Raw genomic sequence first — 19,520 nt, 5'->3', positions numbered from 1 at the left:
CTTAGGTCACACGGTGTCAAAGAAAGGGATTGAAGTTGATCGAGCAAAAGTGGAGATAATAGAGAAGTTGCCACCACCCACTTCAACAAAAGGAGTAAGGAGCTTCTTAGGACATGCTGGCTTCTACAGGAGATTTATCAAGGACTTTTCTAAAATCTCTAGACCTCTTTGTAATTTACTTGAAAAAGATTCTGCTTTTGTTTTTAATGACAATTGTTTGCAGGCATTCAATTTATTGAAGGAGAAACTCACTTCTGCACCAGTGATCGTTGCACCTAATTTGGAGCTTCCGTTTGAGCTGATGTGTGATGCCAGCGACTATGCTGTAGGAGCAGTACTTGGGCCAAGGAGAGGTAAGGTATTTCATGCAATATACTATGCTAGTAGAACTTTAAATGAGGCCCAAAAGAACTATGCCACAACTGAAAAGCAGCTTTTAGCAGTCATATTTGCATGTGACAAGTTTCGGCCTTATCTGATAGGTTCTAAGATCATAGTATACACAGACCATGCTGCCCTGAAATATTTGTTTGCCAAAGCTGATGCTAAACCTAGGCTAATTCGTTGGATTCTACTGCTACAAGAATTTGACCTGGAAATTAGAGACACAAAGGGAACTGAAAATGTAGTGGCTGATCACTTATCCCGTTTGGAATCTGATTGTTTAGATTCACCCATTAATGAAAAGTTCCCTGATGAACAATTGCATGTAGCAGAAATCCAAGGATTACCTTGGTATGCTGATATAGTCAATTACATGGTTAGCAACATCACATCATATGGTTTGTCATCTCAACAGAAAAAGAAATTTTTGCATGATGTGAAATACTATTTTTGGGATGAACCATATCTGTTTAAATATTGTGCTGACCAAGTAATTAGACGCTGTGTGCCTGAAACTGAACAACTTAGCATAATACAACACTGTCATTCTAAGGAAGCAGGAGGCCACTTTGGTGTGGAAAGAACTGCAACTAAGATCTTATCTTGTGGATTTTATTGGCCTAGAGTATTTCATGATTGCAGGAATTACATTATGTCTTGTGCTCCATGCCAAAGAACTGGCAATATTTCTAGGAGACATGAAGTACCACAAAATAGCATTCTTGTAATTGAGCTTTTTGATGTGTGGGGAATAGACTTTATGGGTCCTTTTCCCTCTTCTTTTTCAAATAAATATATTCTTGTGGCTGTTGATTATGTTTCAAAATGGGTAGAAGCAGTTGCTCTACAAAGTAATGATGCCAGAGTTGTAATCAGATTTTTAAAAAAGAACATCTTTTCAAGATTTGGGGTACCTAGAGCCATTATAAGTGATGGGGGATCACATTTTTGCAATCGGCAATTTGAAAAATTATTATCAAAATATGGAGTTACTCATAAAATTGCCACCCCTTATCATCCACAGACTTGTGGACAGGTTGAGGTGTCCAATAGGAAAATAAAGCGTATCTTAGAGAAAACAGTCAATGCATCTAGGAAAGATTGGTCTTTAAAACTTGATGATGCATTGTGGGCTTACAGGACAGCTTTCAAAACCCCCATAGGAATGTCCCCATACAAGATTGTTTATGGTAAATCATGTCACCTACCAGTAGAGCTTGAGCACAAAGCATATTGGGCCATAAAATACCTTAACTTTGATTTACAAGCTGCAGGTGAAAAGAGATTGCTCCAGTTGAATCGGATGGCTGAGAGAGGAAGCATATGAAAATGCTAGGATATACAAGGAGCGAGCCAAGCGATGGCATGATAGGAACATCCTAAAGCGAGAGTTTTTGCCTGGTCAGAAAGTCCTATTATACAACTCTCGCTTGAAGTTGTTCCCAGGTAAGTTAAAATCTCGATGGTCTGGACCATTTGTTATTTCTAATGTTTTTCCCTATGGTGCAGTTGAGCTGAAGTCAAAAGATGACCGCACTTTTAAAGTAAACGGTCATCTTCTCAAGCATTACTTTGAAGGGGAAAATATTGATGGTGATGCCACTACGGTGGATCTAGCAAATTCGGTTGAAGAACTGGTAAAGTCGAACTAGCGACTATAAACTAAGTGCGAAAAATGATTAAACCAAGATTAGGAAATTCTTTGTGATTTGAATCGAGCCATGAGAGTATTCGGCCATCTTTGACAAGGTGAAGCCGAGGGCTTCTTGGCCCTTTTTGGATCAAGAATGATTTCCTTATTTCGAGTTTAATTCATTTCTCGGATTGTACGAAAGTGTAATTTCGATATTTCCACGATTCCCATGTTAAAACATCGATTACATGTCTTTTCAAAACAAAACATGCATAGATTCGGGTATCGTTGACTCATTCGGGTCCATTCGGTTACGAGGGTAGTTTCGGTCATTGGACCAAATATCCTCGATCCTTACGGATTCGTGTTGGTCGCCGAATCACGAATCGTTTTCACAATTAAAGTATTCGGCAATAACCTTAAGCATTAATTCCACGAACGGGTTAATCGGGACGTTCACACGGTTAATTCATTCCATTTAAATAACTTTGCACGAATTTGACAGTAATTTGTAACTCGCGTCGACGAATTACAAAACGGTGTTAATGCCCTTTTCAAAACCCTCATACTTTCAAATCCTTATTGTGTTGTTCTCCTTTTCTGAAAACAAATTTTCAAATCAAGGGCAAGAACATCATTTCGTGATTCGCCGACATCCTAGCGCAGTTTAAGATGTCAGTTGGGTATTCTATATCAAAATACAGTTATCGGACTAATCATTTCACTCGACTTAACCAAATCCTAGAAAATGGTTAGGCGGAACTCTAGGTTCCAAATCTAGAGTCAAAATACAAGTTTGGATCAATTCAGTGGTAATTCAGTGTCACAACACCGAATCACTATAAAAGCAATCTACACACATGATATTCGATTCTCTTTTCCAAATTTCCAACAAAAGCAGAATACTAAAACATTGGCACGCGTTTGATTGCTTAACATATGGCATTTGCTTGCAAAAACACTTTTGGATTAAAAAACTTGTTAATCCACGTACATTCGGTAAATACAAAACACCTTGTCTGTTATTAACATGTTGCGTGTTATCTTTCCGCACTTGTTTGCCATACGGGTCGAGCTTGATCCCTAGGCCGAATAATATTAGGGTTCAACACCCTAATCATCGAGCACAGGGTTCAACGCCCTAATCAACACTCACAGGGTCCAATGCCCTATTCAGTGAGAGCGTCCATTGAATTTCAGTTCTTCGGTCTTTTTCCCTAAACTCACGGTGAGTTAGAGTGGAATAATAACCGAACGCGAGTCGACTGGAATTCGGCCATTTGTAATTTGTATTTATTGTTTTCGAGAGCATTGTAAGGATTTTATTTTGTACATTTATTCTGTAAGAATTCTAGTCGGTGAGCGAACGGTCCGATAGTCGAATTAATCGAATCGGTCTAATGCTTGCCCAGATACAAGTAAATCCAAGAACTCTCGGTTCTGGTTCACGCAGGGATTCAACCTCCATGGTTCGATGAACTGTAACGCAAGATTGTGAACCAATTCCCCGACACACGGGTTTACTTCTCTCTCAGCTTCTCCACCGACATCGTTTAATTCATCGAAGTTACGGTGTTAAAACGTGTGAGCCGAGTGCAGCCTAATTCATGCAGTAAATAAAACAAAAATGCAAGCCTAGCAAACCAGAGTACCGAAAGGGCGTGCGGGATATAGGCCCGCATGTAACATGAACCCCCGAACACGGATTTTCCGGTTCCGCACAGATCAATGCCTTAACGACAAACTAGGTGTTCCATACCCCTAGACTCGGGTAACTTATCTGCCCTCGACCTACGGGTCGTAAAATGATAAGTGGCGACTCCTTCTCTCACGCGTGTCCGTCACGCGTCCCCACGGGAAGGTGGACACTCCCAAGCCGCGCGATCCAAAAGCGCGCAATGCGGGCCCCGACGAGAGTCCACATTCGGGTCCGTACAATGGCAAATCTTGTTACACCATTGACATTATTGATGAGCTTATCTCTGAGTTTGTGGAGGAGAAAGCAGGTGTGGATACAATGGAATCAGTCCTTAGGGATCTGGACGATTAGAGTGATGATGATGAGCATGAGGAAGAATCTGTGGAGAAGGTATCAGAAATCAAGGTTCGCTACTATGAGGAGCTGGGCACTAGTGCGACAAAACCAGTATCATCTTTGACACAGTCCCCGGTGCTAGAACTTAAACCATTGCCTAGCCATTTAAAATATGCCTATCTTGGAATAGATGATACTTTGCCAATAATTATCTCTTCTTCCTTGACAGGTGATCAGGAGCAACAGCTCCTAAGCGTGCTGAGAGAGCACAAGGAGGCAATAGGATGGACTATTGCAAATATCAAAGGGATCAGCCCTTTGATTTGCACTCACAGGATAATGTTGGAAGCTGAGTGCAAACCCGTAGTGCAACCACAGAGGCGACTTAACCCAACTCTCAAAGAGGTAGTGAAGAAAGAAGAGCTTAAACTGTTGGATGCATGTATTATCTATCATATCTCAGATAGTAAATGGGTTAGTCCTGTTCAAGTAGTGCCTAAAAAGGGTGGTATGACTGTGGTTAAAAATGAGGTCAATGAATTAATCCCGACTCGTACTGTGACTGGGTGGAGAGTTTGTATAGATTACAGGAAACTAAATGATGCTACCCGTAAAGACCATTTCCCCCTCCCCTTCATTGATCAGATGCTAGAAAAACTTGCAGGGCATGATTATTATTGTTTTCTAGATGGTTATTCTGGTTACAATCAGATTCATATAGCACCCGAGGACCAGGAGAAAACCACATTCACTTGTCCTTATGGCACTTTTGCCTTTAGGAGAATGCCTTTCGGTCTCTCTAATGCACCTGCCACTTTCCAGAGGTGCATGATGTCTATATTTTCTGACATGTTAGAGAATTTTATTGAAATATTTATGGATGATTTCTCTGTTTTTGGGAAGTCATTTGAATCTTGTCTGACAAATTTAGGCTGTGTGCTTAAAAGATGTAAGGAGACTAATCTGCTTCTGAACTGGGAGAAATATCATTTTATGGTAAGAGAGGGTATAGTCTTAGGTCACACGGTGTCAAAGAAAGGGATTGAAGTTGATCGAGCAAAAGTGGAGATAATAGAGAAGTTGCCACCACCCACTTCAACAAAAGGAGTAAGGAGCTTCTTAGGACATGCTGGCTTCTACAGGAGATTTATCAAGGACTTTTCTAAAATCTCTAGACCTCTTTGTAATTTACTTGAAAAAGATTCTGCTTTTGTTTTTAATGACAATTGTTTGCAGGCATTCAATTTATTGAAGGAGAAACTCACTTCTGCACCAGTGATCGTTGCACCTAATTTGGAGCTTCCGTTTGAGCTGATGTGTGATGCCAGCGACTATGCTGTAGGAGCAGTACTTGGGCCAAGGAGAGGTAAGGTATTTCATGCAATATACTATGCTAGTAGAACTTTAAATGAGGCCCAAAAGAACTATGCCACAACTGAAAAGCAGCTTTTAGCAGTCATATTTGCATGTGACAAGTTTCGGCCTTATCTGATAGGTTCTAAGATCATAGTATACACAGACCATGCTGCCCTGAAATATTTGTTTGCCAAAGCTGATGCTAAACCTAGGCTAATTCGTTGGATTCTACTGCTACAAGAATTTGACCTGGAAATTAGAGACACAAAGGGAACTGAAAATGTAGTGGCTGATCACTTATCCCGTTTGGAATCTGATTGTTTAGATTCACCCATTAATGAAAAGTTCCCTAATGAACAATTGCATGTAGCAGAAATCCAAGGATTACCTTGGTATGCTGATATAGTCAATTACATGGTTAGCAACATCACATCATATGGTTTGTCATCTCAACAGAAAAAGAAATTTTTGCATGATGTGAAATACTATTTTTGGGATGAACCATATCTGTTTAAATATTGTGCTGACCAAGTAATTAGACGCTGTGTGCCTGAAACTGAACAACTTAGCATAATACAACACTGTCATTCTAAGGAAGCAGGAGGCCACTTTGGTGTGGAAAGAACTGCAACTAAGATCTTATCTTGTGGATTTTATTGGCCTAGAGTATTTCATGATTGCAGGAATTACATTATGTCTTGTGCTCCATGCCAAAGAACTGGCAATATTTCTAGGAGACATGAAGTACCACAAAATAGCATTCTTGTAATTGAGCTTTTTGATGTGTGGGGAATAGACTTTATGGGTCCTTTTCCCTCTTCTTTTTCAAATAAATATATTCTTGTGGCTGTTGATTATGTTTCAAAATGGGTAGAAGCAGTTGCTCTACAAAGTAATGATGCCAGAGTTGTAATCAGATTTTTAAAAAAGAACATCTTTTCAAGATTTGGGGTACCTAGAGCCATTATAAGTGATGGGGGATCACATTTTTGCAATCGGCAATTTGAAAAATTATTATCAAAATATGGAGTTACTCATAAAATTGCCACCCCTTATCATCCACAGACTTGTGGACAGGTTGAGGTGTCCAATAGGAAAATAAAGCGTATCTTAGAGAAAACAGTCAATGCATCTAGGAAAGATTGGTCTTTAAAACTTGATGATGCATTGTGGGCTTACAGGACAGCTTTCAAAACCCCCATAGGAATGTCCCCATACAAGATTGTTTATGGTAAATCATGTCACCTACCAGTAGAGCTTGAGCACAAAGCATATTGGGCCATAAAATACCTTAACTTTGATTTACAAGCTGCAGGTGAAAAGAGATTGCTCCAGTTGAATCGGATGGCTGAGAGAGGAAGCATATGAAAATGCTAGGATATACAAGGAGCGAGCCAAGCGATGGCATGATAGGAACATCCTAAAGCGAGAGTTTTTGCCTGGTCAGAAAGTCCTATTATACAACTCTCGCTTGAAGTTGTTCCCAGGTAAGTTAAAATCTCGATGGTCTGGACCATTTGTTATTTCTAATGTTTTTCCCTATGGTGCAGTTGAGCTGAAGTCAGAAGATGACCGCACTTTTAAAGTAAACGGTCATCTTCTCAAGCATTACTTTGAAGGGGAAAATATTGATGGTGATGCCACTACGGTGGATCTAGCAAATTCGGTTGAAGAACTGGTAAAGTCGAACTAGCGACTATAAACTAAGTGCGAAAAATGATTAAACCAAGATTAGGAAATTCTTTGTGATTTGAATCGAGCCATGAGAGTATTCGGCCATCTTTGACAAGGTGAAGCCGAGGGCTTCTTGGCCCTTTTTGGATCAAGAATGATTTCCTTATTTCGAGTTTAATTCATTTCTCGGATTGTACGAAAGTGTAATTTCGATATTTCCACGATTCCCATGTTAAAACATCGATTACATGTCTTTTCAAAACAAAACATGCATAGATTCGGGTATCGTTGACTCATTCGGGTCCATTCGGTTACGAGGGTAGTTTCGGTCATTGGACCAAATATCCTCGATCCTTACGGATTCGTGTTGGTCGCCGAATCACGAATCGTTTTCACAATTAAAGTATTCGGCAATAACCTTAAGCATTAATTCCACGAACGGGTTAATCGGGACGTTCACACGGTTAATTCATTCCATTTAAATAACTTTGCACGAATTTGACAGTAATTTGTAACTCGCGTCGACGAATTACAAAACGGTGTTAATGCCCTTTTCAAAACCCTCATACTTTCAAATCCTTATTGTGTTGTTCTCCTTTTCTGAAAACAAATTTTCAAATCAAGGGCAAGAACATCATTTCGTGATTCGCCGACATCCTAGCGCAGTTTAAGATGTCAGTTGGGTATTCTATATCAAAATACAGTTATCGGACTAATCATTTCACTCGACTTAACCAAATCCTAGAAAATGGTTAGGCGGAACTCTAGGTTCCAAATCTAGAGTCAAAATACAAGTTTGGATCAATTCAGTGGTAATTCAGTGTCACAACACCGAATCACTATAAAAGCAATCTACACACATGATATTCGATTCTCTTTTCCAAATTTCCAACAAAAGCAGAATACTAAAACATTGGCACGCGTTTGATTGCTTAACATATGGCATTTGCTTGCAAAAACACTTTTGGATTAAAAAACTTGTTAATCCACGTACATTCGGTAAATACAAAACACCTTGTCTGTTATTAACATGTTGCGTGTTATCTTTCCGCACTTGTTTGCCATACGGGTCGAGCTTGATCCCTAGGCCGAATAATATTAGGGTTCAACACCCTAATCATCGAGCACAGGGTTCAACGCCCTAATCAACACTCACAGGGTCCAATGCCCTATTCAGTGAGAGCGTCCATTGAATTTCAGTTCTTCGGTCTTTTTCCCTAAACTCACGGTGAGTTAGAGTGGAATAATAACCGAACGCGAGTCGACTGGAATTCGGCCATTTGTAATTTGTATTTATTGTTTTCGAGAGCATTGTAAGGATTTTATTTTGTACATTTATTCTGTAAGAATTCTAGTCGGTGAGCGAACGGTCCGATAGTCGAATTAATCGAATCGGTCTAATGCTTGCCCAGATACAAGTAAATCCAAGAACTCTCGGTTCTGGTTCACGCAGGGATTCAACCTCCATGGTTCGATGAACTGTAACGCAAGATTGTGAACCAATTCCCCGACACACGGGTTTACTTCTCTCTCAGCTTCTCCACCGACATCGTTTAATTCATCGAAGTTACGGTGTCAAAACGTGTGAGCCGAGTGCAGCCTAATTCATGCAGTAAATAAAACAAAAATGCAAGCCTAGCAAACCAGAGTACCGAAAGGGCGTGCGGGATATAGGCCCGCACGTAACATGAACCCCCGAACACGGATTTTCCGGTTCCGCACAGATCAATGCCTTAACGACAAACTAGGTGTTCCATACCCCTAGACTCGGGTAACTTATCTGCCCTCGACCTACGGGTCGTAAAATGATAAGTGGCGACTCCTTCTCTCACGCGTGTCCGTCACGCGTCCCCACGGGAAGGTGGACACTCCCAAGCCGCGCGATCCAAAAGCGCGCAATGCGGGCCCCGACGAGAGTCCACATTCGGGTCCGTACAATGGCAAATCTTGTTACACCATTGACATTATTGATGAGCTTATCTCTGAGTTTGTGGAGGAGAAAGCAGGTGTGGATACAATGGAATCAGTCCTTAGGGATCTGGACGATTAGAGTGATGATGATGAGCATGAGGAAGAATCTGTGGAGAAGGTATCAGAAATCAAGGTTCGCTACTATGAGGAGCTGGGCACTAGTGCGACAAAACCAGTATCATCTTTGACACAGTCCCCGGTGCTAGAACTTAAACCATTGCCTAGCCATTTAAAATATGCCTATCTTGGAATAGATGATACTTTGCCAATAATTATCTCTTCTTCCTTGACAGGTGATCAGGAGCAACAGCTCCTAAGCGTGCTGAGAGAGCACAAGGAGGCAATAGGATGGACTATTGCAAATATCAAAGGGATCAGCCCTTTGATTTGCACTCACAGGATAATGTTGGAAGCTGAGTGCAAACCCGTAGTGCAACCACAGAGGCGACTTAACCCAACTCTCAAAGAGGTAGTGAAGAAAGAAGAGCTTAAACTGTTGGATGCATGTATTATCTATCATATCTCAGATAGTAAATGGGTTAGTCCTGTTCAAGTAGTGCCTAAAAAGGGTGGTATGACTGTGGTTAAAAATGAGGTCAATGAATTAATCCCGACTCGTACTGTGACTGGGTGGAGAGTTTGTATAGATTACAGGAAACTAAATGATGCTACCCGTAAAGACCATTTCCCCCTCCCCTTCATTGATCAGATGCTAGAAAAACTTGCAGGGCATGATTATTATTGTTTTCTAGATGGTTATTCTGGTTACAATCAGATTCATATAGCACCCGAGGACCAGGAGAAAACCACATTCACTTGTCCTTATGGCACTTTTGCCTTTAGGAGAATGCCTTTCGGTCTCTGTAATGCACCTGCCACTTTCCAGAGGTGCATGATGTCTATATTTTCTGACATGTTAGAGAATTTTATTGAAATATTTATGGATGATTTCTCTGTTTTTGGGAAGTCATTTGAATCTTGTCTGACAAATTTAGGCTGTGTGCTTAAAAGATGTAAGGAGACTAATCTGCTTCTGAACTGGGAGAAATATCATTTTATGGTAAGAGAGGGTATAGTCTTAGGTCACACGGTGTCAAAGAAAGGGATTGAAGTTGATCGAGCAAAAGTGGAGATAATAGAGAAGTTGCCACCACCCACTTCAACAAAAGGAGTAAGGAGCTTCTTAGGACATGCTGGCTTCTACAGGAGATTTATCAAGGACTTTTCTAAAATCTCTAGACCTCTTTGTAATTTACTTGAAAAAGATTCTGCTTTTGTTTTTAATGACAATTGTTTGCAGGCATTCAATTTATTGAAGGAGAAACTCACTTCTGCACCAGTGATCGTTGCACCTAATTTGGAGCTTCCGTTTGAGCTGATGTGTGATGCCAGCGACTATGCTGTAGGAGCAGTACTTGGGCCAAGGAGAGGTAAGGTATTTCATGCAATATACTATGCTAGTAGAACTTTAAATGAGGCCCAAAAGAACTATGCCACAACTGAAAAGCAGCTTTTAGCAGTCATATTTGCATGTGACAAGTTTCGGCCTTATCTGATAGGTTCTAAGATCATAGTATACACAGACCATGCTGCCCTGAAATATTTGTTTGCCAAAGCTGATGCTAAACCTAGGCTAATTCGTTGGATTCTACTGCTACAAGAATTTGACCTGGAAATTAGAGACACAAAGGGAACTGAAAATGTAGTGGCTGATCACTTATCCCGTTTGGAATCTGATTGTTTAGATTCACCCATTAATGAAAAGTTCCCTGATGAACAATTGCATGTAGCAGAAATCCAAGGATTACCTTGGTATGCTGATATAGTCAATTACATGGTTAGCAACATCACATCATATGGTTTGTCATCTCAACAGAAAAAGAAATTTTTGCATGATGTGAAATACTATTTTTGGGATGAACCATATCTGTTTAAATATTGTGCTGACCAAGTAATTAGACGCTGTGTGCCTGAAACTGAACAACTTAGCATAATACAACACTGTCATTCTAAGGAAGCAGGAGGCCACTTTGGTGTGGAAAGAACTGCAACTAAGATCTTATCTTGTGGATTTTATTGGCCTAGAGTATTTCATGATTGCAGGAATTACATTATGTCTTGTGCTCCATGCCAAAGAACTGGCAATATTTCTAGGAGACATGAAGTACCACAAAATAGCATTCTTGTAATTGAGCTTTTTGATGTGTGGGGAATAGACTTTATGGGTCCTTTTCCCTCTTCTTTTTCAAATAAATATATTCTTGTGGCTGTTGATTATGTTTCAAAATGGGTAGAAGCAGTTGCTCTACAAAGTAATGATGCCAGAGTTGTAATCAGATTTTTAAAAAAGAACATCTTTTCAAGATTTGGGGTACCTAGAGCCATTATAAGTGATGGGGGATCACATTTTTGCAATCGGCAATTTGAAAAATTATTATCAAAATATGGAGTTACTCATAAAATTGCCACCCCTTATCATCCACAGACTTGTGGACAGGTTGAGGTGTCCAATAGGAAAATAAAGCGTATCTTAGAGAAAACAGTCAATGCATCTAGGAAAGATTGGTCTTTAAAACTTGATGATGCATTGTGGGCTTACAGGACAGCTTTCAAAACCCCCATAGGAATGTCCCCATACAAGATTGTTTATGGTAAATCATGTCACCTACCAGTAGAGCTTGAGCACAAAGCATATTGGGCCATAAAATACCTTAACTTTGATTTACAAGCTGCAGGTGAAAAGAGATTGCTCCAGTTGAATCGGATGGCTGAGAGAGGAAGCATATGAAAATGCTAGGATATACAAGGAGCGAGCCAAGCGATGGCATGATAGGAACATCCTAAAGCGAGAGTTTTTGCCTGGTCAGAAAGTCCTATTATACAACTCTCGCTTGAAGTTGTTCCCAGGTAAGTTAAAATCTCGATGGTCTGGACCATTTGTTATTTCTAATGTTTTTCCCTATGGTGCAGTTGAGCTGAAGTCAGAAGATGACCGCACTTTTAAAGTAAACGGTCATCTTCTCAAGCATTACTTTGAAGGGGAAAATATTGATGGTGATGCCACTACGGTGGATCTAGCAAATTCGGTTGAAGAACTGGTAAAGTCGAACTAGCGACTATAAACTAAGTGCGAAAAATGATTAAACCAAGATTAGGAAATTCTTTGTGATTTGAATCGAGCCATGAGAGTATTCGGCCATCTTTGACAAGGTGAAGCCGAGGGCTTCTCGGCCCTTTTTGGATCAAGAATGATTTCCTTATTTCGAGTTTAATTCATTTCTCGGATTGTACGAAAGTGTAATTTCGATATTTCCACGATTCCCATGTTAAAACATCGATTACATGTCTTTTCAAAACAAAACATGCATAGATTCGGGTATCGTTGACTCATTCGGGTCCATTCGGTTACGAGGGTAGTTTCGGTCATTGGACCAAATATCCTCGATCCTTACGGATTCGTGTTGGTCGCCGAATCACGAATCGTTTTCACAATTAAAGTATTCGGCAATAACCTTAAGCATTAATTCCACGAACGGGTTAATCGGGACGTTCACACGGTTAATTCATTCCATTTAAATAACTTTGCACGAATTTGACAGTAATTTGTAACTCGCGTCGACGAATTACAAAACGGTGTTAATGCCCTTTTCAAAACCCTCATACTTTCAAATCCTTATTGTGTTGTTCTCCTTTTCTGAAAACAAATTTTCAAATCAAGGGCAAGAACATCATTTCGTGATTCGCCGACATCCTAGCGCAGTTTAAGATGTCAGTTGGGTATTCTATATCAAAATACAGTTATCGGACTAATCATTTCACTCGACTTAACCAAATCCTAGAAAATGGTTAGGCGGAACTCTAGGTTCCAAATCTAGAGTCAAAATACAAGTTTGGATCAATTCAGTGGTAATTCAGTGTCACAACACCGAATCACTATAAAAGCAATCTACACACATGATATTCGATTCTCTTTTCCAAATTTCCAACAAAAGCAGAATACTAAAACATTGGCACGCGTTTGATTGCTTAACATATGGCATTTGCTTGCAAAAACACTTTTGGATTAAAAAACTTGTTAATCCACGTACATTCGGTAAATACAAAACACCTTGTCTGTTATTAACATGTTGCGTGTTATCTTTCCGCACTTGTTTGCCATACGGGTCGAGCTTGATCCCTAGGCCGAATAATATTAGGGTTCAACACCCTAATCATCGAGCACAGGGTTCAACGCCCTAATCAACACTCACAGGGTCCAATGCCCTATTCAGTGAGAGCGTCCATTGAATTTCAGTTCTTCGGTCTTTTTCCCTAAACTCACGGTGAGTTAGAGTGGAATAATAACCGAACGCGAGTCGACTGGAATTCGGCCATTTGTAATTTGTATTTATTGTTTTCGAGAGCATTGTAAGGATTTTATTTTGTACATTTATTCTGTAAGAATTCTAGTCGGTGAGCGAACGGTCCGATAGTCGAATTAATCGAATCGGTCTAATGCTTGCCCAGATACAAGTAAATCCAAGAACTCTCGGTTCTGGTTCACGCAGGGATTCAACCTCCATGGTTCGATGAACTGTAACGCAAGATTGTGAACCAATTCCCCGACACACGGGTTTACTTCTCTCTCAGCTTCTCCACCGACATCGTTTAATTCATCGAAGTTACGGTGTCAAAACGTGTGAGCCGAGTGCAGCCTAATTCATGCAGTAAATAAAACAAAAATGCAAGCCTAGCAAACCAGAGTACCGAAAGGGCGTGCGGGATATAGGCCCGCACGTAACATGAACCCCCGAACACGGATTTTCCGGTTCCGCACAGATCAATGCCTTAACGACAAACTAGGTGTTCCATACCCCTAGACTCGGGTAACTTATCTGCCCTCGACCTACGGGTCGTAAAATGATAAGTGGCGACTCCTTCTCTCACGCGTGTCCGTCACGCGTCCCCACGGGAAGGTGGACACTCCCAAGCCGCGCGATCCAAAAGCGCGCAATGCGGGCCCCGACGAGAGTCCACATTCGGGTCCGTACAATGGCAAATCTTGTTACACCATTGACATTATTGATGAGCTTATCTCTGAGTTTGTGGAGGAGAAAGCAGGTGTGGATACAATGGAATCAGTCCTTAGGGATCTGGACGATTAGAGTGATGATGATGAGCATGAGGAAGAATCTGTGGAGAAGGTATCAGAAATCAAGGTTCGCTACTATGAGGAGCTGGGCACTAGTGCGACAAAACCAGTATCATCTTTGACACAGTCCCCGGTGCTAGAACTTAAACCATTGCCTAGCCATTTAAAATATGCCTATCTTGGAATAGATGATACTTTGCCAATAATTATCTCTTCTTCCTTGACAGGTGATCAGGAGCAACAGCTCCTAAGCGTGCTGAGAGAGCACAAGGAGGCAATAGGATGGACTATTGCAAATATCAAAGGGATCAGCCCTTTGATTTGCACTCACAGGATAATGTTGGAAGCTGAGTGCAAACCCGTAGTGCAACCACAGAGGCGACTTAACCCAACTCTCAAAGAGGTAGTGAAGAAAGAAGTGCTTAAACTGTTGGATGCATGTATTATCTATCATATCTCAGATAGTAAATGGGTTAGTCCTGTTCAAGTAGTGCCTAAAAAGGGTGGTATGACTGTGGTTAAAAATGAGGTCAATGAATTAATCCCGACTCGTACTGTGACTGGGTGGAGAGTTTGTATAGATTACAGGAAACTAAATGATGCTACCCGTAAAGACCATTTCCCCCTCCCCTTCATTGATCAGATGCTAGAAAAACTTGCAGGGCATGATTATTATTGTTTTCTAGATGGTTATTCTGGTTACAATCAGATTCATATAGCACCCGAGGACCAGGAGAAAACCACATTCACTTGTCCTTATGGCACTTTTGCCTTTAGGAGAATGCCTTTCGGTCTCTGTAATGCACCTGCCACTTTCCAGAGGTGCATGATGTCTATATTTTCTGACATGTTAGAGAATTTTATTGAAATATTTATGGATGATTTCTCTGTTTTTGGGAAGTCATTTGAATCTTGTCTGACAAATTTAGGCTGTGTGCTTAAAAGATGTAAGGAGACTAATCTGCTTCTGAACTGGGAGAAATATCATTTTATGGTAAGAGAGGGTATAGTCTTAGGTCACACGGTGTCAAAGAAAGGGATTGAAGTTGATCGAGCAAAAGTGGAGATAATAGAGAAGTTGCCACCACCCACTTCAACAAAAGGAGTAAGGAGCTTCTTAGGACATGCTGGCTTCTACAGGAGATTTATCAAGGACTTTTCTAAAATCTCTAGACCTCTTTGTAATTTACTTGAAAAAGATTCTGCTTTTGTTTTTAATGACAATTGTTTGCAGGCATTCAATTTATTGAAGGAGAAACTCACTTCTGCACCAGTGATCGTTGCACCTAATTTGGAGCTTCCGTTTGAGCTGATGTGTGATGCCAGCGACTATGCTGTAGGAGCAGTACTTGGGCCAAGGAGAGGTAAGGTATTTCATGCAATATACTATGCTAGTAGAACTTTAAATGAGGCCCAAAAGAACTATGCCACAACTGAAAAGCAGCTTTTAGCAGTCATATTTGCATGTGACAAGTTTCGGCCTTATCTGATAGGTTCTAAGATCATAGTATACACAGACCATGCTGCCCTGAAATATTTGTTTGCCAAAGCTGATGCTAAACCTAGGCTAATTCGTTGGATTCTACTGCTACAAGAATTTGACCTGGAAATTAGAGACACAAAGGGAACTGAAAATGTAGTGGCTGATCACTTATCCCGTTTGGAATCTGATTGTTTAGATTCACCCATTAATGAAAAGTTCCCTGATGAACAATTGCATGTAGCAGAAATCCAAGGATTACCTTGGTATGCTGATATAGTCAATTACATGGTTAGCAACATCACACCATATGGTTTGTCATCTCAACAGAAAAAGAAATTTTTGCATGATGTGAAATACTATTTTTGGGATGAACCATATCTGTTTAAATATTGTGCTGACCAAGTAATTAGACGCTGTGTGCCTGAAACTGAACAACTTAGCATAATACAACACTGTCATTCTAAGGAAGCAGGAGGCCACTTTGGTGTGGAAAGAACTGCAACTAAGATCTTATCTTGTGGATTTTATTGGCCTAGAGTATTTCATGATTGCAGGAATTACATTATGTCTTGTGCTCCATGCCAAAGAACTGGCAATATTTCTAGGAGACATGAAGTACCACAAAATAGCATTCTTGTAATTGAGCTTTTTGATGTGTGGGGAATAGACTTTATGGGTCCTTTTCCCTCTTCTTTTTCAAATAAATATGTTCTTGTGGCTGTTGATTATGTTTCAAAATGGGTAGAAGCAGTTGCTCTACAAAGTAATGATGCCAGAGTTGTAATCAGATTTTTAAAAAAGAACATCTTTTCAAGATTTGGGGTACCTAGAGCCATTATAAGTGATGGGGGATCACATTTTTGCAATTGGCAATTTGAAAAATTATTATCAAAATATGGAGTTACTCATAAAATTGCCACCCCTTATCATCCACAGACTTGTGGACAGGTTGAGGTGTCCAATAGGAAAATAAAGCGTATCTTAGAGAAAACAGTCAATGCATCTAGGAAAGATTGGTCTTTAAAACTTGATGATGCATTGTGGGCTTACAGGACAGCTTTCAAAACCCCCATAGGAATGTCCCCATACAAGATTGTTTATGGTAAATCATGTCACCTACCAGTAGAGCTTGAGCACAAAGCATATTGGGCCATAAAATACCTTAACTTTGATTTACAAGCTGCAGGTGAAAAGAGATTGCTCCAGTTGAATCGGATGGCTGAGAGAGGAAGCATATGAAAATGCTAGGATATACAAGGAGCGAGCCAAGCGATGGCATGATAGGAACATCCTAAAGCGAGAGTTTTTGCCTGGTCAGAAAGTCCTATTATACAACTCTCGCTTGAACTTGTTCCCAGGTAAGTTAAAATCTCGATGGTCTGGACCATTTGTTATTTCTAATGTTTTTCCCTATGGTGCAGTTGAGCTGAAGTCAGAAGATGACCGCACTTTTAAAGTAAACGGTCATCTTCTCAAGCATTACTTTGAAGGGGAAAATATTGATGGTGATGCCACTACGGTGGATCTAGCAAATTCGGTTGAAGAACTGGTAAAGTCGAACTAGCGACTATAAACTAAGTGCTTCATGGGAGGTAGCCCATGTCTGAGAGCTAAAGTCCCTGTTGGCTCTCAATTCTTTTGCTTCATTTGTTTTATTTTGATTTGCTGTTGGTTTGTACTTTATCAAGCACCCAATCATTGGGTAGACTTGGGATATTTGCTATTTGATTGTTTTAGTTAAGATGGATTATCTGCTATTTTTGTTCTTTTTGTTGTTTTCTTTTTGTTTTTGAAGCCAGGGTGGATAACAACTGCTGACTCTCTCTATTGCTATACCAGTTGGAACTCCAATTGCTTCAACTTAATTTTTCGAAACCGGGGAAGTACTAGTATCTCTTTTTCTCTTATGTTCTTTATTTTTATTTTCGTTTTACTAGAGCTACATTAGGAACAGTGAGGACACTGTTTAATCTAAGTGTGGGGAAGGGAGATACTAAACAGATGGAGTATAAAATTGAGTATAGTGTTGATGTCTGAATTCTGTGATTTAATTTGTTACTCATGACATCTGATGCCTGTCTTTGTTGATAAATAGTTATACTTCCCTGTCACCTTGAATTATAATTGTCCTTAAGTTATCTGGCAATTGTTAGGCCAAATTCTTTTTTTTTTAATTCTTTTTTAATTATTGAAATCTAGAGATTGTACGAAGAATACTGTTGATAGCATTTGTTCAGGAATTGTTTGAAAAAAATTGACTCACTTAGGCGCCCTACTCACCACTGTTGTGATTTTTGTACTTAGTTAAAATTAATTAGTCAAATCTTTAGAAATCAAATTTACCTAGTTTTTAGCTCTAGAGTTTGAAGTTTAAGAGTCGGTCAAGTCCTTAAGTGAAAAATAAACAGGTCTACTTCTAAGCAAAGTTAGTATATCCTCTTTTTAATTATTCTAATAGCACTTTAACATTTAGTGAAAGAGGTAGAAGAAGCTTTGTACTTAGTGATTCCTATAAAAGAAGTCTGAAAAGTGTTAGTGAGCATTCAAAAAAAAAAAAGCAAGCATAGCCTTTACTCCAATGACTCAAGAATTGAGTTATGAGTATCCTAACTTGAATGTTAGAGTGAGGAAGAGTTCGTAGGGGTCCCTTTAAAACCCGGTCACTTGGGTGATGAGCCCGGGATGTGCCGACTCAATGAACTCACTATAACGAGAAGAGCGGAAAGGCACAAGTTCAAACAAAAATTGGACTTGAAAAAAAAAAATTTGCTTCTGAAACAGAAAGGAAAAATTGAATGCAAAAACAAAAAAATGAATTAAGACTTGTAATAAAAAGGAAGAAAACCTAGGGACGAAGCAGATACCATATGCTTTCACTACCTTGTTGACTTGCTTAGAGGGAAAATTAGAGGGATTATATGCCTGCTAACAGCTATGAAGTTTAAATGTGTATTTTTTCTTATAGGACTGAGTATTTACTTTTGAAATAGAAATCTTAGGCTAAACGCTTGGATTAAAATTTGCTTTCTCTAGATTAGCTGGTTAATTTCAACTGTAGTACTCTGATCACATGTTTCCAGTTTGGTTTGAGCAGTGGGCACCACAAAATAACGAGTAATAAATTATGAGATATCAAATGCTTAAATCAGTGAATATGAAAATTTGTACTCTCTCTGATAGATTTCTTTCCTTGGTCTTATTTATTTTGCTTGAGGACAAGCAAAAGTTCAAGTGTGGGGAAGTTGATAAGGGTATATTATACTCATATTTTATTGTGCAATTCATGTTAAATTATTATTAATTTTATAGAAATTATAAGAAGTCGGTGCTTAATTATGTGTAATTTGATATTGTAGGTCTTTGAGGACTTAGATGGAATTACGAGCAATATTGAGGAGTTTTGCGCAATTTGGAGCCAGCCTATATCTTTCGGAAATCTTTTTTTTTTTGTTTTGGATATAAATACTCCTCATAACAAGATTAGGAAACCCGAGGGGGGGAGCCATCTTTCACCATTCTTTTAACCTAGAGAGTTTTTGGAGAGGGTCTTGTCTGGAGCCGTCACCTGGATCAATTGATTTGAAGCGAAGAATTGTGGAAGAGACAATTCCTTAAAGGAATTGTTGGGTTTTTGTTTTAGGATTCAATATCTTGAGTTTACTGCTGAATATGAATTCTATTGTAATGACTCCTTGGAATTATAATTGTGTTTTCAATTCCATGATGTTCTAAGCTTCTGTTGTGGGAATATGATGAAACCCTAGGTAGCTAATATGATGATTGTCGCCATGTTATAGGATTAATAGATGTGTTGATGATTCATGATTGCAATTCCTATAATTTCAATTTTAAT

The 19,520-nt window shown here is 39.6% G+C and overlaps 1 protein-coding gene across 1 annotated transcript; it reads left to right on the top strand.

Annotated features, from left to right (window-relative positions):
- Positions 1-3,954: 3,954 nt before the first annotated feature.
- Positions 3,955-17,637, top strand: LOC116193746. The gene is given in 8 exon segments (XM_031522493.1): positions 3,955-4,023; positions 4,068-4,876; positions 5,000-6,754; positions 6,756-6,850; positions 9,806-10,513; positions 14,871-16,884; positions 16,886-17,216; positions 17,605-17,637. Coding segments are annotated over 8 exon segments (5,814 nt in total).
- Positions 17,638-19,520: the final 1,883 nt, after the last annotated feature.

Source organism: Punica granatum, chromosome 2 (assembly GCF_007655135.1).
Source record: "Punica granatum isolate Tunisia-2019 chromosome 2, ASM765513v2, whole genome shotgun sequence".
In the NCBI taxonomy this organism is placed as follows: domain Eukaryota; kingdom Viridiplantae; phylum Streptophyta; class Magnoliopsida; order Myrtales; family Lythraceae; genus Punica; species Punica granatum.
The sequence above is the reverse complement of the archived record's forward strand: the minus strand, read 5'-3'. Positions and strand labels throughout refer to the sequence as shown.